We start from the raw sequence: 22,271 nt of genomic DNA, 5'->3' as shown, positions 1-22,271 counted from the left end.
CCATCTCTGCTCCCATTTTCCCCTGCTGTCCCCCTTACTCCCTCTGCTCTTCCCAGACCTTTCATCTTTCTGCCCCAGTGTCTCCCTTTCCTGCTCTTGCCTTTGTGCCTTCTCAGGAGCAGAGAGCAGCTGGACAGAAACTCTCCAGCTCCTCTTCTGCAAATTGTTGCCTGACCTATGGATCGTGTATTAATTATATTGATTACATAAGAATTCCCATTTAACACTCTGGGGTTTGGTAAGTTCTTGTCCCAAGATCAGACTCAGTAGCATTAGAATTATTATTCAGTTGGGAACCCCAGCATTCACGGTTGCAACACTCACACTTAGGAAAAGCCATCTGAATTTGTAACAGTTTTATTAATAAAGTTAGCAAAGTTACAGACACTGCAGCCTAGCAAGGTAGATAGAGATAATACAGAACATGCATCTGAGCATCCGTATACTCACACCATCCCTTACAGAATAACCTGAAGTGTTAGTCATTGTCTTCGTCACCATCACTGATGGTCATCATTGGCCTGCTAAACCCAGGGTTGTGAGTTCAATCCTTGAGAGGGCCATTTAGGGAACTGGGGTAAAAATCTGTCTGGGGATTGGTCCTGCTTTGAGCAAGGGGTTGGACTAGATGACCTCCTAAGGTCCCTTCCAACCCTGATATTTTATGATCCTAACATCTCCCAAGAGCTACCTCTCCCAAAACACACACGCTGGGATACAGCTTTTATAAGGTGTTATACTGATAAGACTATTGTATATTCAGTAGGGGTTTCATCCCCTTTTCCTTATTTGTATTTCCTCACCCTACTAATATTGGGGTGCCCTTCTCCCACAGGTTACTAGTCCATTTACCTCAAGCTTATTAGCATATATGTCAATCAGTTACCATGGTTTTCTTGTGGTCAGACATCTGCTGATGTTCCTAACTTTAAAATATCCCAAGCTGGTATAAACGAGCATCTTGTGATCACCTGTCAGCAGTTTAGCCATTGCAGCGTTCTATCTTGTGATATCTTATGATCTAGGGTTACTCCTGGTTAACTACATATGCTAAGGTTTTTGGGGCCTTATGCCTTGATTAGGTTAGCTAAGCTTTTGTCTTACAGGCCTTGAGGCTTGTAGGCTCATTGCATTACCACCTTAACTTATGCCTACGCTGTACCTAGCAAATACCTGTACCTACAGGCTACAAAATCAGCATTTCTCTCATCCTTAAATTCCCCTCCGTGAAACCCACCTTCTCAAGCAATCGCCTTCTTTCTCTCCTCAACAGTCATGACACGCTGCCTTTCCTGAACCAATGTTCTCTGTCTCATTTTATGTTTTTCTTGTCATAGGCAGGTGATAGTCTTCGGGGTAGAAAACAGGACTTGGGTGCAGTTTTCACAAAAGCCTAAGTACCCTTTTGAGAAGTGTCTTCAGTGGAAGTTAGGTGCCAAAACACCTCTAAAAATCTGTCTGCTGGGCACTTAGGAGCCTAAATCTCATTGTCAGTTAAGTGGGATATAGGCTCCAGGATACCTAAGGCACTTTTGATACTAGCGCTTGGGCTCCTAAATCACCTAGATATTTTTAAAAGTTTACTTCTTATCTTAGCCAAGTGCTAATGTCCAGTTTTATTCTGTCCTGACTTGGAAAAACTCCTTGTGAGATTGCCTGGCTTAGGGCTAACTAAAAACTTAGTAGTGACCTCAAGAGTTGGTCTTAAAACTGAAGCGAGCAGTATAAAACAATGACTGTCTAGAAATGTTTTATAGCACTGATGAATGCATTTGCTAGCAATGTCTCTTTAGCAGACTACAGACGTTGTTCAGTGTGTATGCACGGATTTGCCATTTTCTGCTGGAAAATGCATTTAACCTGCTATTAAATGGAGTTCCTTCTTGTCATTGTGTTCTTGGCTGCTGCAAATCTGTACCTTTCTGGATATCAGCAACAGTCTCAGGTGCCTGTAATCGTGAATAAAGTCGGTGTAAAACTGCAAACCTTGCAGGTGGTACCTAGCGCTCTAATTAGCTGGCTTTCACGGTCATACTTCAGGCTGTGTTGGAGATAGCCTGGAGATGAGAGTGTAACCCGAATCTCAGATCGCTTTCATGTCATTACCCTCTTTTTTTTTTTTTTTTTTTTTTAAGCAACAACAAATCTATCATGAAGATTCCATGAATTGTAGAATTCATAAGATTTTGGTTCTGTCTGAACTCTCTGCTCTGTGTATCCTTGCAGGAAATACAATAATGGCAGCTCTGCAATTTCTGAAGCATTTCAGTTGCTTGCTACCTTGGTCCTGCTGGTGTTAGCATAGTACTGATGGCAGACGCAATAGTAGGAAAGCCCTCAGATGTTACACAAGTGTGCCAAAGAGAAAAGATCAGAAATAATCTAGCAGATCAGTTGTGGAGCATATGCATTTAGCTTTGGCCTCTCTCAAAGCACGTACTCCGTGCTTAGTAAGCTATCACAAGACTGAAGCTGACAATAAGGAGGAAAAGCTTTCTGATGGGGACTAGATATTGTACTTCAAGATGTTTTATAAGACCCTTTTGAAAACCAAATCCCGTACAGTGGAATATGGCTACAGATCAAGAGCAGCCTTTTCTGCGATTTAACAATTTATGATGTGAGGATGTTCGGGCTTTTCCACAGCCTTCTTGTAAAGTTGTTGCCATATCATGGATTCTCTTGCTTGCTAGCAAATCTACAGTTTGCTCATTGATAATACACTGCTGCCTATGGGGCAGCAAATCCGTCTTAGAAGGACTTCTTTCAAATGATTGTTGTCGTAATGTGTTAAGGGCCAATGTTAATTCCCCAGAAATGGAGAAACTTTCAAAAATAGGGTTCTAAATTGCACATGCAAAATAGGTTCATTTGGGCACAAAGGGCACATGCAAAATAGCTCATTGCCTGCACAAACTGGTGATGGGAAACACTTTGTGCACATCAGTACCCGTTTTTTTGCATTCTGCATATTTTTGCTCATGCAATTAACTGTTTGCATCCTCATGCTTATTTTCCATGCAGGACTCGTGTTCTTGCATTTCAAACATTGCTCCCAGTTCCATCACAAGTAATTTTACACTGTGCAGCTATGTTTATGCCTGTCCTTCAGTTAATCTTACAGAGTGCACACAAAGTCTAGCATGCTTTATTTGGGACTGTTCTGTGACTTGCCTCAGACAGGCCAGGGCTCTGTGATAATGTAATCTGAAGACTAGAAAACAAACATACTGGTGCTCTTGGTGAACATAGAATAGAGACAAAGAATAAGTATTTGTAGTGTCTAACTAAGCTTTTAAAGACCTACCACTTTTGAGTCTGCTTTAGATTTGCTGTGTTCCGCTGCCGACTATTTTCCCATCAGTCCCACTGCCATTTACTGAATTGGGAAGTAGATGACTGAGGTTAGCTCAGAAAGAGCACATGGGGCAAGTGAGTGACAACATGGCACCTCCCTTAGATGCTTTCCTCTTTGCTTTATAATCTTTGGAGCTAGGCTTATCCTGCAAAGCAGCCATCTCGCATTCATATGCACTTCATCCAGAAGAAGTGAGGATTACATTGAATCCCATTCTGGGGAGAAACTCTAGTAAATAAATAATTGTAGGCTGGGGGACCGCTAAGTGGGTAGGTGATATATATACACACACAAAGATGCATTCAATGGGTAAAGGTCAGTGTATCTAATTGAGAACAGGATGGACATTGCCCACCTACCCTACCCCGAGGGCAGCTCCATGATTGAAGCAAACTTTGAAGGTCCAGAAAATGCTGCTGATGGTGCTGGCTGGAGCAACGTTTACTTTCCCCACAGACAGAGGGTTTTTGTTGTTGATTTCTACTCTTGTTTATAGCACCCCCATTTATTGTAAAACCCCAATGGAAGAGAAACGGAGCAGACAGTAATGTTCAAACGAGCTATCAGAGTAGCGTCCTCGGGTAGCTTCCATTCACGGATCGCAGCAGAAGCCCATAACCCACTACACTGCCCGCTGCTGTGTTTTCAGTAAAGAAACGAGACTTCTCTTAACCTCCAGTCTGACATCACCTACTCACCTGTGTACATTCCTGTTTCATGTGTTCCATCCCTTGAACTATAAATGGACACTGGATATTATGGAGAAAAGTTGGCAATGCACATGAGTCTGGCATAACCAGAATGTTCTGTACATGATTAATTTGCAGACTGGCACATGTTGCATCAATATTTATAGTTGGTCCATTGAGACAGCTCGTTTAGCTCAGCATCTGGGAAGCATTACAATTCTGTGAACATACAATGTCAGGTCTGACACTGGGTTGGGTGGACATAACAATAGTAATTGTAGTTATATAGCAAAACACACACACTCAGAGGCTTTTGTACAGCCATTCAAAATACAAATAAAATCATTGTTAAAACAATACCCCAATAATATGCAAACCAGACCACGTGCTTAGGAATCCAAATGCTTTGGTATCACTAAAAAGGAGAGGGGAAGGTTCCTACGTAAGGGCCAACAATGATTGAAACTGAAAATACCCCCCATCAAGTATATTTTCCGATGTTTAATTATTTAAAAAGGGGAGGGAGGAGTGGACCAAGATGAGTGGAAAGAGAATGAGTTCCATGCCATATGGCTCACTCAGCAAAGGCATAAGGAGTGATGGATTACTCCTAAACATGGGTGGTGTCAAAGCACAAGATCCACCAGGAGTCTCGTCAAGGGGCCTAATATAGCCAGGTGCCCATCCCATAGGGTTTTAAACCCCATTTTAAAATCAGCTGGCAACCGCTCCCATGTCAAGGCACTTTTTTTTTTAATAGGGGGCCTCCATCATATTCCCTGTACAAAGTGATAATAACAGTACCACAGCCACACCTCTGGCTTTCAACAACCGATTTGGGCAGGAGCCAGAACCACTGGGCAAAGTCCAGAGTCCATCACTTCAAGGAAGTCCTGTACTGTGCTGATGTTAGCGTTCACAATGAAATCCCCACAGGCAAGAATCCTGAGGGCTTCAAGAGCAGGGCTGATACTGGAGAAGTCAGCCATGAGGTCTTCCAGATGAGCCGATGGTATTTACACCAGCATTACCATCCATTTTTGTCCTCCCACAGAAATACAGAAGACATCCAGGTGCTTGAGTACACTCTTCTCCAGCGGGGACCATCTTGTGCATTGCATACAGAGTAAAAACATGCCAAAGTTACTTCCTTTCCTTTTTATTTCTCTCTGATTGGTGGGATCATAGAGTATCCAGCCACAATGAAATGAACCAGCAGTATCATCCAACCCTAGAGTGCTCCATAGCTTCTGTCAAAGCTTAAGATACATGCTGCCAATTAAGAGCCCACTTCTGCAAACACCTTTGGGAGATTCTTCATTCCCATTTATAGTGACATTGGTTCTGTTTTTGCTTCTTTTATTTTGTTTTTAAATGCAACAATAAGGGTGGATTTTTTCAAAAGCATCTAAATGATTTAGGAGCAGAAATCCCATCAAGACTCAGTGTGACTTTTGCCTCTTTTAGCAATACCACTCTAAATTCTTAACATAAGCCATTTCACAATAAAAAAGATTCAGTCCTCTTTTATTTTGGAAGCAGTTTGCAAGCATGGGGAAGGAAAAGCAAACAGCAAGGCCTATAATATTCATACAGATGAAGAAAGTGCTTCTATGGTTTTTTTTCCTCTTATAAAGTAATGCGAATGCAGAAATTTTCATTCTGAAGCCAAAAAATGCGTTATGCTTTTTTTAAAAATTCTGCTTTTTAAGCAACAGTTTACAAGACCAAATCCCAGGTGGTTTGTGATTCCCAGGTGTAGCAGAGAATGTTTGTATCGTTGAGATGGCCCATGCTTTTCAAAGCTGCAAGAGGTTTGGGGGCTGCGAGTGTAGTCTCCACTTGCTACAGGACGATGCTTGTATGTTGCTCTGGTGAAGGAGGGAGCCGTTCGCTCGTTAAATCCTCCAGCAGGAGCCTGGTGGGAAGCAATGCTGTTTGACGCATTCCTCTTTTCTGCATGAGTGAAAGACAGAAACCCATAAAATTACTTTATCAGCTTTGCACTTTATGATGTGTTGGACATGCCCACTCTCACCCTCTGTGCTATCAGACCTGTGGAGCATACAAATCAAGAGGTGTCTGAAATCACAGCAAAATGAGGTAGTCAGTGTGTGGGAAATGGTTTGCCTGTTGCCCAAGAAACACAATTTGCTTCCAGTAGAGCCGCTCCTCACCCTTTTTGTCCATGGCCATGATGAAGCTGTTGTTGCACCTTTGTTTTTCGGGAGATCTTGAGTCTCTCTCTAATGGATGTTGTCATTAACATGTGCGTCACATATGCCTTATACTGCAGGGTAACACCTAACCGTGTGTGTCCCATGTTTTCTGATTTGCAGGGCAACTCGTGCCATAAAAATGTGCCCATTAGACTAGAGGTGGGTTGGGTCCCGTCTGATAGTTTGTTGACTGTACTCCAGAGGTGGGATTTTCCTAAGCGGTCAGCGTTGGCCTAACTCTGCTCCCTTTGAAGTGATTGGTTAAACTCACAGAAATCCAGGTACATCCCTACTCCAAACATGTCTCTGACATAGTGAGAGCCTGGCTACTCTAAGATTTCATCCTTTCCTTGACATGGCAGTACTTGTACGTGATGTAATTCACATCGTAAACCCTCATCAGAAAGGTTCTGGGTCCGGGTATAATTGATTATTCTGAAAAACAAAGTAGCTCATCAGCTCTCCACTAAAAGAATTTCTCATGTTCTACATGTAGAGAAGAGTGAGGAGGGATTTGATAGCAGCCTTCAACTACCTGAAGGGGGGTTCCAAAGAGGATGGAGCTCGGCTGTTCTCCGTGGTGGCAGATGACAGAACAAGGAGCAATGGTCTCAAGTAGCAGTGCGGGAGGTCTAGGTTGGAGATTAGGAAAAACTATTTCACCAGGAGGGTGGAGAAGCACTGGAATGGGTTACCTAGGGAGGTGGTGGAAACTCCTTCCTTAGAGGTTTTTAAGGCCTGGCTTGACAAAGCCCTGGCTGGGATGATTTAGTTAGTGTTGTTCCTGCTTTGAGCAGGGGTTGGACTAGATGACCTCCTGAGGTCTCTTCCAACCCTAATCTTCTATGATTCTATGATTCTTCTATGTAATTTGGTCAGCTGAGTTAGAATCAGCATGTCTATATTACTATCATTATGTACTTACTATATGAAATACATTGACATATCCAGGCGCATTCGATATTTATTTCACGATCCTACATGGCCTGACTCATACTTATGGGGCATTAATTAGGTAGCATCCCTGTGTGGAAATTTGCCTTAAAAACATGAAAAGCACATAGCCGTCCCCTCCTTATCTTTACTTGGCTGTCCTACATCGTCCTCGTGGTTTAAGGTTTATGAAGGACCCCAGTGTAGATCTAGAGATCTGGTCCTTTGCATCCCTGCGTTGTTGATCCTCCTCTACAGTCCTGTGGACTGGTCTCATAACACTCACAATAAAGTTGGTTGAAGTGCTTGCCACATTTCCTTTATCCATCCAGTTGCTTGTGGTTGTTCAAATGCAGCTGAAAATATATGCCTTCCTGCCAAGTTACAAGGAAAGCTGTGTATCAGTCAAGGCTGTTGTGCTATCTATCATTATCAGGTCCACGCAAGCAACAGCTTCCCGCAGCTCCCATTGGCCAGGAACGGCGAACCGGGAATGGAGAACCGCGGCCACTGGGAGCTGTAAGGGGCCATGCCTACAGACAGTCAACGTAAACAAAATGTCTCACGGCCCACCAGCGGATTATCCTGATGGGCCACGTGCCAAAGGTTGCCGACCCCTGACTTAGATTATGCCCAGGATTACCAGGCTTCAGAAATTCTCTCTTGCCCCCATTCCTTCTCAGTCAGCAACAACCACCAGCCCTGTCTTTTCTGCCTTGGAGAAGCTCATACCTCCACTACGTGCAGTATCTGTCACTCAGTTCCAAACCAGACCTGCGAGGTGCCAGAACTCCAGGTTAAGAAGCACCTCGTGGAGAAAGCAATGAGGCCCCTGTTGGACTCAGGCTGGGGAGCCCCCCCCCCCCCCAAGACCACAGCCAGAGTCGTCAAGGAGCGTGCCTCCTGGCATGAGGTCTGAAGCCGCAAAGTCAGGGCTCCTTCGTCGGGGTTCCACCATGAGAGCAAGGATTAGGGAGAACACACAATCTCCTAGTGTTTGCTTATGGGGTGAAATGGTAAAGATTTTTAGTGGTCACTGCTTTAGGCATGTATGTAAAATCGTGACTAACACTACAATCCAAATGCCTTTTCAACTGAAGCATTGGGTTAAATACTTAAATATTTTTGGGATCATTTAAGTGCAAAAAAAGTCAAAACTGAATACCGTGGGAGCACTGGCAAAATGTCACATCTGTGCATGCATACAGCAGGTTGCACTTACAGATCAGTGAACCTAAATTCTGGATACATTTATTGTGACCCTAAATTCTTGATAACATAAATGTGGGTTTCTGGTGTTCAGTTAATGGGACCTGCTGAAAATGTGGACCTGTGCGCTAGCATCCCGAGCCATTCAGTTCAAATAGTGAAAATGTAATAGATGCTGAGTCTTCAGTACTGAATGTTGGTGTCCTCAGCGCGGTCCTGATACAATGCCCATTGGATTCCGTGAGCAATAGATCAGGACCTCAAGCATAATCTTGGAGGAACTTGTGGTTAAGGCAGTGTTTCCCAAACTTGGGACGCCGCTTGTGTAGGGAAAGCCCCTGGCGGGCCGGGCCGGTTTGTTTACCTGCCGCGTCCGCAGGTCCGGCCGATCGCAGCTCCCACTGGCCGCGTTCGCCGCTCCAGGCCAATGGGAGCTGCTGGAAGTGGTGCGGGCCAAGGGATGTACTGGCCACCACTTCCAGCAGCTCCCATTGGCCTGGAGCAGCGAACCGCGGCCAGTGGGAGCCGCGATCGGCCGGACCTGCGGACGCGGCAGGTAAACAAACCGGCCCGGCCCGCCAGGGGCTTTCCCTACACAAGCGGCCTCCCAAGTTTGGGAAACGCTGGGTTAAGGCATAAAACTGGAACTCAGGATACCTGGATTCTGTTCCTAGCTCTGCCTTAAGCTTCCAGTGTGAATCTGGGCAAGTCACAGAACCTCTCAATGCCTTTCTTTTCCCATTTCCAAAATGGGACTCCTGGAATATACTTGTTTCACAAGGGTATTATGAAGGACCTTTGAAGTTATTTGAGAACCTCACATGGAAGCTGCTATAAAATACAGAGTATCCTTGTAATCTGTTAATATTTAAACACGTTAGTGCAAATACACCAATGTGCTTTGGATAGCGAGGGTTTTATGATGCTGCTTACAACAGTGAAGCTTTTTATAACATGGTTTGTGCATTTGCTATTGAACGAGTGTGTTTTGCTGACTAACCAATCCAATGCCGTACTGACTGAATGCTCTCCTGACTCACTACATTCTTTTCCTGTTCAGTTTTTCAATCAAATGTTATCCGGGGCTCAGCCCAGTTTAGAGACATTTTAGCCTTGCAAATGAAATAACGAGGGCCTCTGGTTGTTGTCATTAGAAAATCGGCTGCGATGGGATCATTGGCTCAGCTGCCAAAGAGGATCGTTGTGGAATCTGCAATGGAGATGGCAAAACCTGTAAAGTGGTGAAAGGAGACTTCAACCACACCAAGGGGATGGGTGAGTCGCATTCTGCAAAAGCGCTCTGCTTCGTCTGAACTGCTTAGCATCTAGGAGTTAGAGAGCTAGCGACAACTCTTGTCCTTTGTGTGACTCACCTATTTTTAATATGGCGCCTGATCAAATAGCCATTGTACATTTAAAAAAAGATTTGAAATGAATATTTTTAGAGGTTGATACACAGGGAGCGTTATGGCTGTCCATGAGATTCGGCTCTCGCTGACACTGATATAAGTTAGGGGTGAGAGTAGCTACAGTGTTCACAGTGGAATTACTCTAATTTACGCTAGTATTTCTGACCCAATTTGTTGCCCAGAAGAAATCTGCGAAAATGTTTGAGACTGAATAAGTGAATAGCTGTTCAAGAATAAGATGGTTAATTCTTTAGTTATTAACGATGCCTAATCTTATCGCTCAGTTTTTTCAGAATAAGTGTTTAACCTATAAGAGTTCCTACAAGGGTCCAATCCTGAGAGGTGATGAGTCCCTCTTGAGAAGGGGAGTTGAAGATGCTCAGGGCTTCACAGGGTCAGGCCTGTTGGCGCTGTATAACACCTTTTGCCATTCAGTTTCCTTAACCATGTTCCAGTTTTATTAAAGAACTGGTTCAACGGTGGAATTCCATCTGCAGCCTCTTCCTGTTTGCCGAGATTGGCCATTGCCTCCTTACTGAGCTCAAAGAAGTCACGCTGTGCAGTTCATGTTGAATGTTACAGGTACTTTTGATGTAAAATCAGAGAGAAAAAATCATGATAATCATAATGTCTCCTCCTGTGGGAGGGACAGCTGATTTCGGCATTTAAACTGAGAGCTCCTGTGTACATCCCGGATGATTCATGTAATGCTAAGGATATCTCCGCTTCAGCTAAACCAGGGGACCCTACTCTCTGAGTATTTATACTGACTTCACGCCAGCAACATAGAAGCATCGGAATAAGACTGTTTTCAGTCAAGCTCAAGCTGTCCTCTCTGGTTTTGCACGCCCATTGTGTGTGAATTAGCCCTTCTTCCTTAGTCACTGTTCCACACTTATGAGAGACCTGTTGCCGTTCATCCTGGTCAAGCAAAGTGCGGTGGAAATTTAGACTTAGGGCCCACTGCAGGAGGGAGGAAGTATTTAGGCAAAACGACCGATATTTAAATGAATGTTGCCATCTCCGCATGTAGGGAAGCAAAAGCAAAGCACATTCAACATGTGCTGTTTTGGGACTCAGTTGAGGAAAGCAGTTAAAGATGTCCTTGGAGCACATGCTTGAGTTCCATTGAATTCATTATTAAAGTTAAGTGTGTGCTCTACTGCTTTGCTAAATCAGGGCTTCAAAGCTGGTGCTCTGATTCTCTTTTCTAATTTCTACTACCTCCTTCCCATACTTTATCTGTGAAGGCAGCTAAGATCTACCACCACCTCTGAGGTGCAGGTGGAATTGGCAAACTTCAGTAATACTTTCTGGAGTTCATTTGTGCACTTCCATTGTCAGGCCGATCTGTCGTATGATTTCCGGCTTGCAGTTTTTACTGCTCTGACTGTTGTGTTCCGTTTAGCTTCCAGCTGTTGGTAGTGAGAAGTTTGTATCTTGGCTGTGCAAGACTAAGGAAAAGATTTTCCTTGGTTAACTTTGTTGGCATGCACTTGTGCTTTGAGAATAGGGCTCTGAGAGCATGTCACAAAATATTGCACGCAACTTCTGCAGTTAAAAAGGAACAGCATTGGTGGTATAATTGTGCCATACCTCCTATGTCTGTGTTGGAAATGTATGTTACATTGCTAAGGGATGTATTTACTACCCACCGGATAGGCGGGCAGCGATTGATCCGGCGGGGATCGATTTATTGCGTATAGTCTAGACGCGATAAATCGACCCCCAAGCGCTCTCCCGTCAACTCCTGTACTCCTGCTCGGCAAGAGGCACAGGCAGAGTCGATGGGGGAACAGCAGCAGTCGACTCACCGCAGTGAAGATACCACTGTAAGTCGATCTAAGTACGTTGGCTTCAGCTACGTTATTCACGTAGCTGAAGTTGCATAACTTAGATCGATTCCCCCTCCCCTCCCCTCCCCCCCAGTGTAGACCAGGGCTAAATCTATAGCTGATGCCAGTGGTGAAACCACTGCTCCATCTTCTACAGCAGTTCCCGATCTGAATATCAACAAATGTATGCCTAGTTTACAGTTTCACTGCTTCTCTAATGTCTCCTGCAGGAAATGGGAATTGCGCCCTGGTCGTTTTAGTTGGGAAAAACATTCTCCATTTCTGTAGTAGCAGTGCTAGCTGGAAATAAGTGTATCTCGTAGATGTTTTTGAAGGGAAACCTATCTTTGTTATTTACGGATCAAAATCACCATGAAACAAAAAGACTTGACCCAGATAGATGACAACCTTCTGGGTCCCTGCCAGAATTTAAAAGCCTGTTTTCAGTTAGGTGGGCTGCTCTCAATACATTCAGTGACTTTTCCCCATGGCAGATCTGTAGGGACTGAACATTCTCTGCTGATTGTCAACCAGATGAGTACAGCAGGGGTTCCCCCATCTCTAGAGACAGGGCAGATGCGACAGTACCCAGACGGTATGTTGAGCGTTAATATTATAATGTACAAGCCTTTATTGCTCCCTCATTCTTTACTGAATATCTGGAGCCAGATGAGAGAGAGAGACACATCGATCCTATCTAAAATGTTGCTTCACCATTCAAAATACTTCATTTGCCCATCTTACATAGTTGTATAAATAAGGATTTTTCCAGCCTTTATACTCTGTCCTAACACATAGACTAGCTACAGGTTTTTTTCGGAAAAATAGTAGATTAAAACACTGTGTGAAAAATAACCTGAAATAGTTTTGCTATTTATTCTCTCTCTGCTTTTACACTTCTGTCAGCATAGACAGTGAAATTAGACATGTTGGTTTCACTTATGGGTCCAGACCCCGATTCCGCTTACATGTTATGCCCAGTGAGTTAATCTGTGGTGTTCAATGGGACTGTTCATGTGCATAAGTGTTTTGTGGGACCAGGACCTTAGTCAGTTTCACGTTCTGTGTCTCATGCACTGGCACAAAGTGTTCAGGTTGCAAACACCACAAGGAAACATGTATTTGTTTAAGAAAATATCTGTGGATTTTCTTTAAAAATCAGCGTTTTAATGATGTTTAAAATCCAAGATTTTACAAAGCCTAAATTTGAAGCCTAATGTGACTAAGCAGCATGAGTCCCGATAGCAGAATCAGGGCCTGGATAGTGAAATCATTCCCGAAGAGAGGGGCAGATCTCCCATTGACTTGCTTTGATTAGGGTCAAGCCCAAAGCCCCTGTGTTAAGTGTGTCGATTTATGATTTCAGAAGAGAATAGCTGTGAAATGTCAAGACGTTGGTTGTTAAGAAGTATCAGTTTGAGAATTGCACCTACAACGTTTGGGCCAGATCCTGCAGCTGCTGTGCACGTGGGACTCCACTGACTGCAGGATCGGTCCCTGTATGTCCTGTGATTGCAAACATGCTGTCGAGCTCTATTAACTGGACTAAACACATGCCAACTCCTTTCTGTTTCTCAGTAACCAATAGTCATTGTAAGAAGGTTTCCACGTGTGTGATGGCAAAGGCAAAGGCTGTTCCCAAGTGTTTCTCGTGTAAGATGCCTGAATGCTGTGTGTGGTGTCATTGGGTAGCTGTTGTTGGGTGTTGGTTTTCTGTCCTCCTCCTCCTGGTTGGATTGGTTGGGGAGACTGCATCGTATAAAAAGCCATGGATACCCTTTAAAGCCTTCTACATTCAGCATGACTAGCCTGAATTGGAGAGACAGCACGTGGGTCCTTGGCCTTTGAAAGGAGCTGCCTAGCCACCAGAAGACCATGTTTGTCAGCCCATTATCAAGTCCTGCCCCTGTTTCTTCTCTTCCAGCCCATCTCTGTAGTGCCACCGAGTTTTCAGAGGTTCTGCACACTGGATACCTGTCCCAGTACTATGCCTGTTGGTCCTTCTGTTTTCTGGGAACTAAATCCCCCCCACACACACACACACACCCAAAAAAACCCCCCACAAACTTTGTTTTAAAATTCATCTCTGACCTTCTGACATCATCCCCAAATTGTGTTCAGAATCATGTTCTGCACTTACGCCAGATCCTCAGTAATGTAAACTGGGAGCCAGTGGCGCTATACTGATTTACACCGGCTAGTGGTCTGGCCCTTCCCTTCCTCCTTGTAAGATTCCCATCCAGACTCCAATGCCGTACAGATAACGCTTAGAGACCTGCCACATGAGTCATTTTTTCATGTGTGCATCTATATTGCTCTTCCCTGGCCACGGGAAGATTTGAATGGATGCCCTCTGTCTTGTGACCCAAAAGAGACGCTGCAGTTGTTTGGCTTACGTTTTAAGTCCGTACTCCAGTAAATAATTAAATGAACTAGGCAAATTGCTATAACAATAACTTTTCTTCATGAGCAGTTTCTGTTTTTACTATGGTGAAGAAATCAAACACTTTATGCAGAATTTTAACCTTGACAGTAGTGCATTTAAAATAAAAAGGAAATTGAGAGATGGTGCTTTAAGCCTGGGAATGTTCTTCTCTCAGCACATGCAAGAAAATTCTGTTAATAGGATAAATGGGCAGGTGATGAGAGGCAGACAGAAACACAGGGCAGTGGGTGACTTACCGGCCGGCTGTCCTTTATAGGAATCATTACCACCAAATTGACACTCAATAGCAATATCAGGAGGCTTTGAAATCTGTCCATGGCTTCATGATGAAATGATTTTCCTCCAGGCTAGCTACCCCATGGCTGGAAGTAAACAGTGGTGGGTAGGTACTGTGTGGGTAGGTACCTGCAATTGGTAATCACCAGGATTCTCATGCACGCAAGAAGATAAACTAGTCAATTGTCTTTTATTTTCTGATCAGCAACAAGAATTACATTCCGTACAAAATCTAGCTAGAGGGACAGTGGAATACAGAGAGGATCAGTAATGAGGGTGCGGAGGTTGTCACCTGTAGGCCAACAGATGGAATTCAGCCCCGACCGATGGTGACGGCAAGTCATGAGCATCTTCTGACTGCTCAAAAAACGAGCTCTTAAGTCTCAGTGCAGCGTCTAATGGATACGTTTCCAAAGCACCCCCACAGTAGGTACTGATTGGCACTCTTGGCAATGGGAGCAAGGACTGAAAGAGCTATGGAGACTGCCCTTGCCACCCCAGGACAGTGGGGATGTCTGTGCGGTACATGTTCAGCAGATAACTAGAGGAGTCCAGTCTTTACAGCTCTCAACTTGGGACCTTGCAGCAGGACATAATCCAAAAGTTGGGATCGTGCAGGGGTGTGGGTTTTGTTCTACCCATACTGTGATACACCCCTAGTAGGAAGCTACAAAGGTACATTGCATAGAGATCAGCACTTGCAGCCATGGGGTAACATCTCCTCTACCCGAGAGTTTGTCTTCCAGTAACATCCAAACCAGTTTTGTAGTAATTCAGTTCCACGTTGAAATTCGTGCTAACCTCTCTCCTCTCTAGGACTAATAACCCTGCCTAACAGTGGGTTCTCCTGTTTGAGCCTGCTTTCCTCTTGCAAATCTCTCCAGTGTTTAAGTGAAGCTACAGTAGCCACCATACATGTATTAATCTGCTTGATGACAAAGCCGCCTCTTCGTTCTGGTATCACTCCTAATACAAGTTCACCATAGAACATGTATCTAGGACTCACTTCAATCACAGCCTTACGTTCCTGGGACACTGATGTAACACAGATTATCCAGAAAGATTGTTGCATTCCAAAACAGCTGTTCCCGAGGTGGAGTACAGTACAGCTCTAGAAATGACGAAATCATGAAATTCTCCGGTTATACTTTCCAACCTTTATCTTAAAAGTCTGACTTTTGGATGAAATAACTAGAACCACTGCCTGATTGTTGCCAGATCTCATCAGTCTTTAAGCAGCTCCTCACCTAAACAGAATTTTAACTCAACCGTGCAGACCCCAGCATTGCAAACAGTTACCCCCAAGTTACCTAACAAATCTTTGACAGTCTTTTGACTCTGGACCAACATTGGCTTAATATCTAATGCTTGATAATCTTTCTGGGAATCTGCAGTTTACAATTTGTGATAGAAAACATGCCTTGAAAACTATGGGGCAACATTCTCCAATATTGGGATTATAATCCCTTGAGCAACAGCATGTCACTAGCTCTAAAGCCCAGCTGGGAGCAATCTGAGTTTATATTTATGGTGAGTTTGCATGTATGGTGTATTTAATGCATTTGCAGTAGGATTTTGACCACTGATTTACACAGTATTGCTGACTAAGAACTACAGAGGCTTTCTATGGGACATGCCCAAGGAACCTACTCTGTCCCCTGAAAGAACATTTCAAAACTACACAAGCATAGACCGGCACTACTTGGTTCCCTAAAGAAAACAAAATGTTAATAGTTGGTTCTGTGTCACCCAATCTCAGAGAGCAAGGACAGTAAGGTGGTTTTTTGTTGTTGTTTTTATTCAGGAGCTGTGAATACAACCCCTGGTGCTATCAGTCAGGATTAGAAATTACATGAGGAGAAAAATCTGGTATCAGACCAAACTAAATAGTCTCCAGAACTAATAGCCTGTTAATATCTTAAACTCCGCTATTTAACATTTCAAAAGTAATGTACAAGGCAGCGTTTGCACACGGTATTTTCTTGCACCGCAGTGGTGAAATGAGAGCATATTTGTGGCACTAGCAGAACCTCAAGAGTAACGCCATGCCTCTCGCACTGCAAAAACAGCAGGACGCAGGCCAGGATACCACTGCCTCAGGGGTCTGCTCTGAAGCCCAGTGAAATCAATGAGAGCCTTTCCATTAACTTCAATGGTTTTTTGGATCTGGTCATGGCAGAAGGTAGTTCTGAGCCTTTGATTTAAAAAATAATCATCATCATCCACAGTAAATACATCAACAAATATGTGATACTTGAGCATGTTCCAAAGTGGCTTCCTAACATAGTGGCCAGGTGTGTTTCTAGGGTCCATTTACAGTAACATATTGTCATTAATCACTCTGCTGTATGTTCGTGTCTGATCGTAATAGTTGGTTGGGTTTGAATGCAGATGCATGGGGTGCAACAAGGGATGTTTGGCATTTTAGAATGTGCTGCTCTTAATGTAATTTATCTCAACCAACAAAAAACCAACTCCCAGTAGGATCCAGGCTAATGTCCGACATCTGTTTTCTTTGATTTTTATAGATTTCACAATTGCCATAAAAGCCAAACCCTGAAGTAGTGAGTATTACTGATGGAGCATGCTTTGTAATTAGCAGAATGGGGAATTCATCAGCCTGACATGAGGGGAGGTTCTTTGTTCAGAATCCTGTTTTCCCTTTATTTTGATTCTCCCTGCAAAGGATGATTGACTGGCTTTTGGAAGTAACCTGAGCAGGGGAGAAGAAAACAAGAGAGATGATGCTCCTGGGTGGGGGGCAAAAGGAAAAAGACCTGAGCTGAGGGGAGCGAGGAGAGGTGGTAAAATGGCAATACAAATTAGTGGAATGTACCAGAACAGTAGGGGCTACCTTAAAAAGATGAGAGGCTAAGGAGAGAGATGGTTGTCATTGGCCAAATCATCTCCCAACCCAACACCAACACCCCAGTGAGAATGTTTTGTACAGGTGATCTAAAAGGGGTTGGGAGTGGGAAGGAATCCATGTGTCCCATTAATCTGGTGGCTATGCAGCTGCTTCATTGACACGACTGTGGTAGGCTAAGCCCATGGGCTGAAGCCCCTGTGTGAACCCATAAGTGAAAGGCTTTCAGGCAGGGATGGATTCACTAGCCACATCCAGGCCACATCCCAGGGTACCGCCTCCACAGTCAATGCAGCCACACAGAGAGAGGCCCTTTGTTCTGCAGTGTGTCACTCTCTCTCCCTTGCTCTCAGTCAAAGCAGAACCACGGCAGTTCAGCTGCATTTACCCTTAAAAAAACCAAAGTACTGCTGAATTCTAAAGGAATAGTCCCAAACACTACTCTTACACTAGTGATTCTCCAGCATCGTCCTATTTCTATAGGGGCAGGTCTGGTATAGGGCCATATCACTTAGCACATATAACAAAAAAAGGGCAGGTAAAGCATACAGAATAAACTATTAGTGTTTTAAAAGAAAAGGTGGGAAGGGGGAGGAGCCAAGTTACACACTGAAAAATAAACCGTCTGGCCAATTAAAAAGAATCAAATCCTAGTCACGATGGTTTCCAAGATAGTCTCATTGCTTCATATTTGACACAGGTATTAGTAGGTAGTTTGCTTTTTGCCTATCACTTAGACTAAAGCTAGGGCTGAGCCTCGAAGTTTGGAGCAGAACCCACACACGAATGACTCCAAAGGTCAAGAGTGCCCGTGTCTTAAGGTTTTGGTTTTTGTCCATCTCTGAATTGAACCATAACATTTTTGAGGGGGTTTTAAAAGCAATAAATAAACCACATGTAACTTACAAGTATCATTTGAAGGAGATCGGTCCTACAGATTTATTTTTTTTTAACTACCCTGTAGAATTAAATCCTGGTTGTAGAATTCTGCAGCTTGGTTTAAAAGTTCTAAAGGAAGGAGATGGTAGCCTATTAAATTGTATAGGGCTGTTTCATAGGGACTGACATGCCAGTGAAAGCAAATAGATTTATACCAGTTTTCATCATTGACTCCTGCAATGTTTTAGTTTTAGCAGTCTCCCAAATAGCTCATTCTTTTCCTTAAAAATATGAATGATAATGCAGGTTAGATCCCAAAGAAAGCGTTTTCATAACAGCTAACACAAATGTGTTCATTTCGAAGCACTGACACTTCTATTCCTATGATGTGCATTGTAACTATTGGCAAGCACACCTTTGCTTCAGCTTCCAGTAGGATCCTAGCGTATTCCGGTAGATGCCACACATGAACAAAAATGATGCACGGGAACAGATTTAATAGAACCAACCACAAGCCAGAAGAGTTGCAATTAAGGATGTGTACACACATTTCCCCCTCTCCTCAAGCTGTAATGATTCGCCCTTGCTACGCAAGTCACCGCATTGAAACCTGGCTGCCAAAACAGCTACTACCTTTCAAGTGTTTCCCAACCATTACAAAAGCTGGAGCGGAGTTGATTTTTTGGGGGATGATACTAAATTACAGAATGCCTCTGGCTGGTTGTGGGAGACTCTCATCCATGTGACCTTTTGTTGCCCTAGGTTATATTGAAGCAGCTGTGATCCCTGCGGGTGCTCGACGGATCCGAGTGGTGGAGGATAAACCTGCCCACAGTTTTCTGGGTAAAAAAGAAAAATGCTTTGATTCTAAACTCGGTGTATGCTTTTGTCTAAATGATCAATAGGAGTAGTTAGGCCACAGGTTCATCGTTTGCAGGAATTGGCTGCTAACGTTTCTTTCTTATTGCGATGTCTCACCCTTTCTGTGGTGGTTTGCTCAGCGTGTTAATATCGGACAGCTAGTAGGGTGCTATTCACCCCGAAGGAATCCCAGAGCATTTTTACATGCGTAGACGAGTCCCTGACATGCACTTTGCTCTGGGGTGGAACAGAGGAGCTGTCTAATAGCACACAACAACACTGTGCAACAGTTTAGGGGGAGGAGTAAGGAAGAATGTGGTGTTCAGATGAAACAGCCGCCATTTGGGTAGGAAGAGCATAGCACCCAGTTCAAACTAGGAGTGAGGCAGGACAATGCAGCTGACTTCCCCCAACACATTTACCATGCTGCCCAGGCCACTTCCTGCAGTACTAGGTTGTCATTTTGCTTTACATCCAAGACCCAGCCCTGCTTAGCCTGTAATGAGCTCACAGCCTGAGGTGGGCTGGCTGCAGCCATCGATCCAGTGCTTATGTTATTTACTCTGAATTTCTGTGAGGCAGCCAACTGAAATAATGGGCTTAGTCCTCCCCTTGTTTACACCCCTGCCGTCCCGCTGAAGTCGGTGGCATTGCACCTGTGGAAGGGAAAGGAGGATCTGGCCCTGGGGGAGCCCCGGATATTGTAGTTTGGTCTATTACAGGGTCAGCAAATTTATTATAAAATGATTAACCCCTACAGTTATGGCTGTGTAGTGTCCTTGTAAACTATAGCTAGCTATAGGTAGATACACTATCGTTACATCTGCAATGGTACATGTATGGCCCCATCCTCATAGTATCATCCTTGTATCACCAACTTTAATGAATTTATCCTCAGAACACCCCTGTGAGGTAAGGAAGTGTTGCAATCCCCATTGCACAGACGGAGAACTGAGGAACAGAAAGACGAAGTGGCAGAGTAGGGAATTTAATCCAAATTCCCTGGCTAGCACCCTAATCACTGGACCATCCTTCCTCTCATCCAAACATGTAGATAGATGCATGGCCACATAGAAACACTGTTGCAAGCAAGGTAACAAGCTGAGCTGAGCTTTTAACTGTTCTATAATGTGCCACAATTCCATGTCCCGTTAAGGCAGGAGAAGAGAACAATCGAAGCCGTCTCTGATGTTTGTTGAGCCTTTGTGGTTTAAAATTCCGAGCAGGTTCGCCTCCGGATTTTTATTGCTATCGATAAGCATTTACGCCCCCTGAATCCTTTATTTTCTGTCTGTTTGCCCATCAGTTTATCTGGCACCCCTCAGCACAAAAACTGAGTGCTTCTATTAGGGCCATGTCCTGCAGTCTTTCCTCACCAGAGTATTCCCATTTGGGGCAAACTGGGATTAATGGTTATGTGGTTCTCACTCCGACCGCTCAGTGTGTTACCACCTTACTTAGATGTTGTCCCATCTGCCTGTTCCGTCTCTTCCAATCTTCTTCGGCACAGGGACTGTGCCCTCTCCGGTGGTGGGTGCTACCAGAACAAATAATAGAGAATGGCAGTAACTCCACATAGGAGAATGAGCATTTGACCCCCTCTTTTTTACAGATGGTGGAACTGAGGCACACAGAGGTGATGTGACTCTTGCCACGGCCAAAAAGTGAGTCAGTGGCAGAGCTGCAAATAGAACCCAGGTCTCCTGACTCCCATGTGCTCCTTCATCATAACTCTTTTTCTTAGATTCCAGTTAGTTGCAAATATCAGGATACAGGATGCTGCAGAAAGCTTTCGCAGGCTGATTGTGTCTTAGGAGTTTTGCACTAGTTCTGCTATTTTCCTGTGTTTTGGGATGACACCAGAATTGGCAAGGAACATTCAGCAAGAGTGCTTCTCCCTGGCTGTCACCCCCTCTGCCCTGTCTATCTTCTTGAGTACATACCACGTGATGAATAAAGCTAAAATGCAATTAAGAAAAAAACAGCCCCTGCTATTCAACTCTGAGGTGGGCTGTGCCTTGTATTATAAAACCGGCATTTGTGGCACCACCCCTTTGTAGGAAGCATGTGTCACTGTTGCTGTTATTTCGGCTAAGGCGGCAGCCAGTTTTCTGGAAGAAGATTACGCCTACACATAAGATGTTTGACATATCAAGCCACTGGTGGAACAATAAGAGCCAGTGTTTCCTCGAGCTTTGCAAATATTCTGCTTTTGGAAGCCCGTCTTGTTTGTTTGTTTGTTTCCATGGGATTCATATAGAGTGTTTATCAGGGGGTTTTAGTTTTATCAGCTGGAGTTCTAGTTCTGAGAAGCTTGCCCTGAATATTTAGGGCTAAAGTCGGTCCTCAGTTACAATGCTGTAACCCTGCTCACTTGCACAGATGTAACCTCAACAAGTGCTACACCAACAGGTTTGGCTATGACTGAGAGTACATTTTGCCCCTGCATGCATCTACCTTATCTGAAGGTAAGAAATACAGTTCAGATAAAATGAGACTGGTTCCTTCCCAGAGATCTTCCTCCAAAACTTGAACCAATCCAGTTTTGAGATTCATAAAGGTCCAAGCAGCTCTTCCCTATATATTTTCTATTTTTGCACATCTCTGGCCTACCGCACTTGGAGCAGGAGTGCTGAGACACCTTGAGACCAGGATTTTCCCACAATACTTGCAGTCCAGTTTTGCAGAGTGGTTAAAATGTCTGTGTCTTTAAATAAAGGGCCAAGAGAGTTTTTTCCCAGCTGCAGTGCATGATGATGCTCTTGCTACACTGAAGTTTCCCAATATTTTTTCAGCTCTGTAGCTCATGTTCAGTAGCCAGGAGGATCTTATTGTGTCTTCCAAAGCTGTCTGTTTCCAATGTCAGTGATCAGAGAGGAAGAAATATGCAGTGCCTTGTTAATCTAAGCCCAAGGATAGCAACAGCGAGTCTCCAACAAGATATACAAGACAATAATTGGGGAATCAAATTCCAGGCACTGTAGCTTTAATAAGGCACAAGGACTCTGCACTCATTATAACAAAGGGTCTAACTTTGGAAAGATTCCCTGTGTTAGTTTCACTCATAAAGTTTAGTCCAATCAGCCTTGTTTCCACTCAGGGCTGGGTGCAGCACTTTGGAACCCTGCTTAATTTGGAATCATTATTCCATTTGCTGGGAGCAGTTCCGGAATCATTTCCCTCCACCTACGTTCAGCCCACGCTGGCTGGCTGGCTCGGTTGGCTTTCATGCTAAAGAATCACCTTGAACAGGAAACGCCTCGGCAGCTTGCGTCCATGAGCTCGGAAGTG

At 44.1% G+C, this 22,271-nt stretch overlaps 1 protein-coding gene across 1 annotated transcript in view; it reads left to right on the top strand.

Annotated features, from left to right (window-relative positions):
- Positions 1-22,271, top strand: part of ADAMTS17 (ADAM metallopeptidase with thrombospondin type 1 motif 17) — a 271,681-nt gene that overhangs the window by 171,871 nt on the left and 77,539 nt on the right. The window contains exons 15-17 of the mRNA XM_065412384.1: positions 9,563-9,683; positions 13,231-13,305; positions 18,882-18,962. Coding sequence (XP_065268456.1) covers positions 9,563-9,683; positions 13,231-13,305; positions 18,882-18,962 — 277 coding nt within the window. The remainder of the gene's footprint in view (positions 1-9,562; positions 9,684-13,230; positions 13,306-18,881; positions 18,963-22,271) is intronic.

The sequence above is a fragment of the Emys orbicularis genome, chromosome 10, assembly GCF_028017835.1.
Source record: "Emys orbicularis isolate rEmyOrb1 chromosome 10, rEmyOrb1.hap1, whole genome shotgun sequence".
NCBI lineage: Eukaryota > Metazoa > Chordata > Testudines > Emydidae > Emys > Emys orbicularis.
Note: the sequence above shows the minus strand (reverse complement) of the source record. Positions and strands in the feature narration are given on the sequence as shown.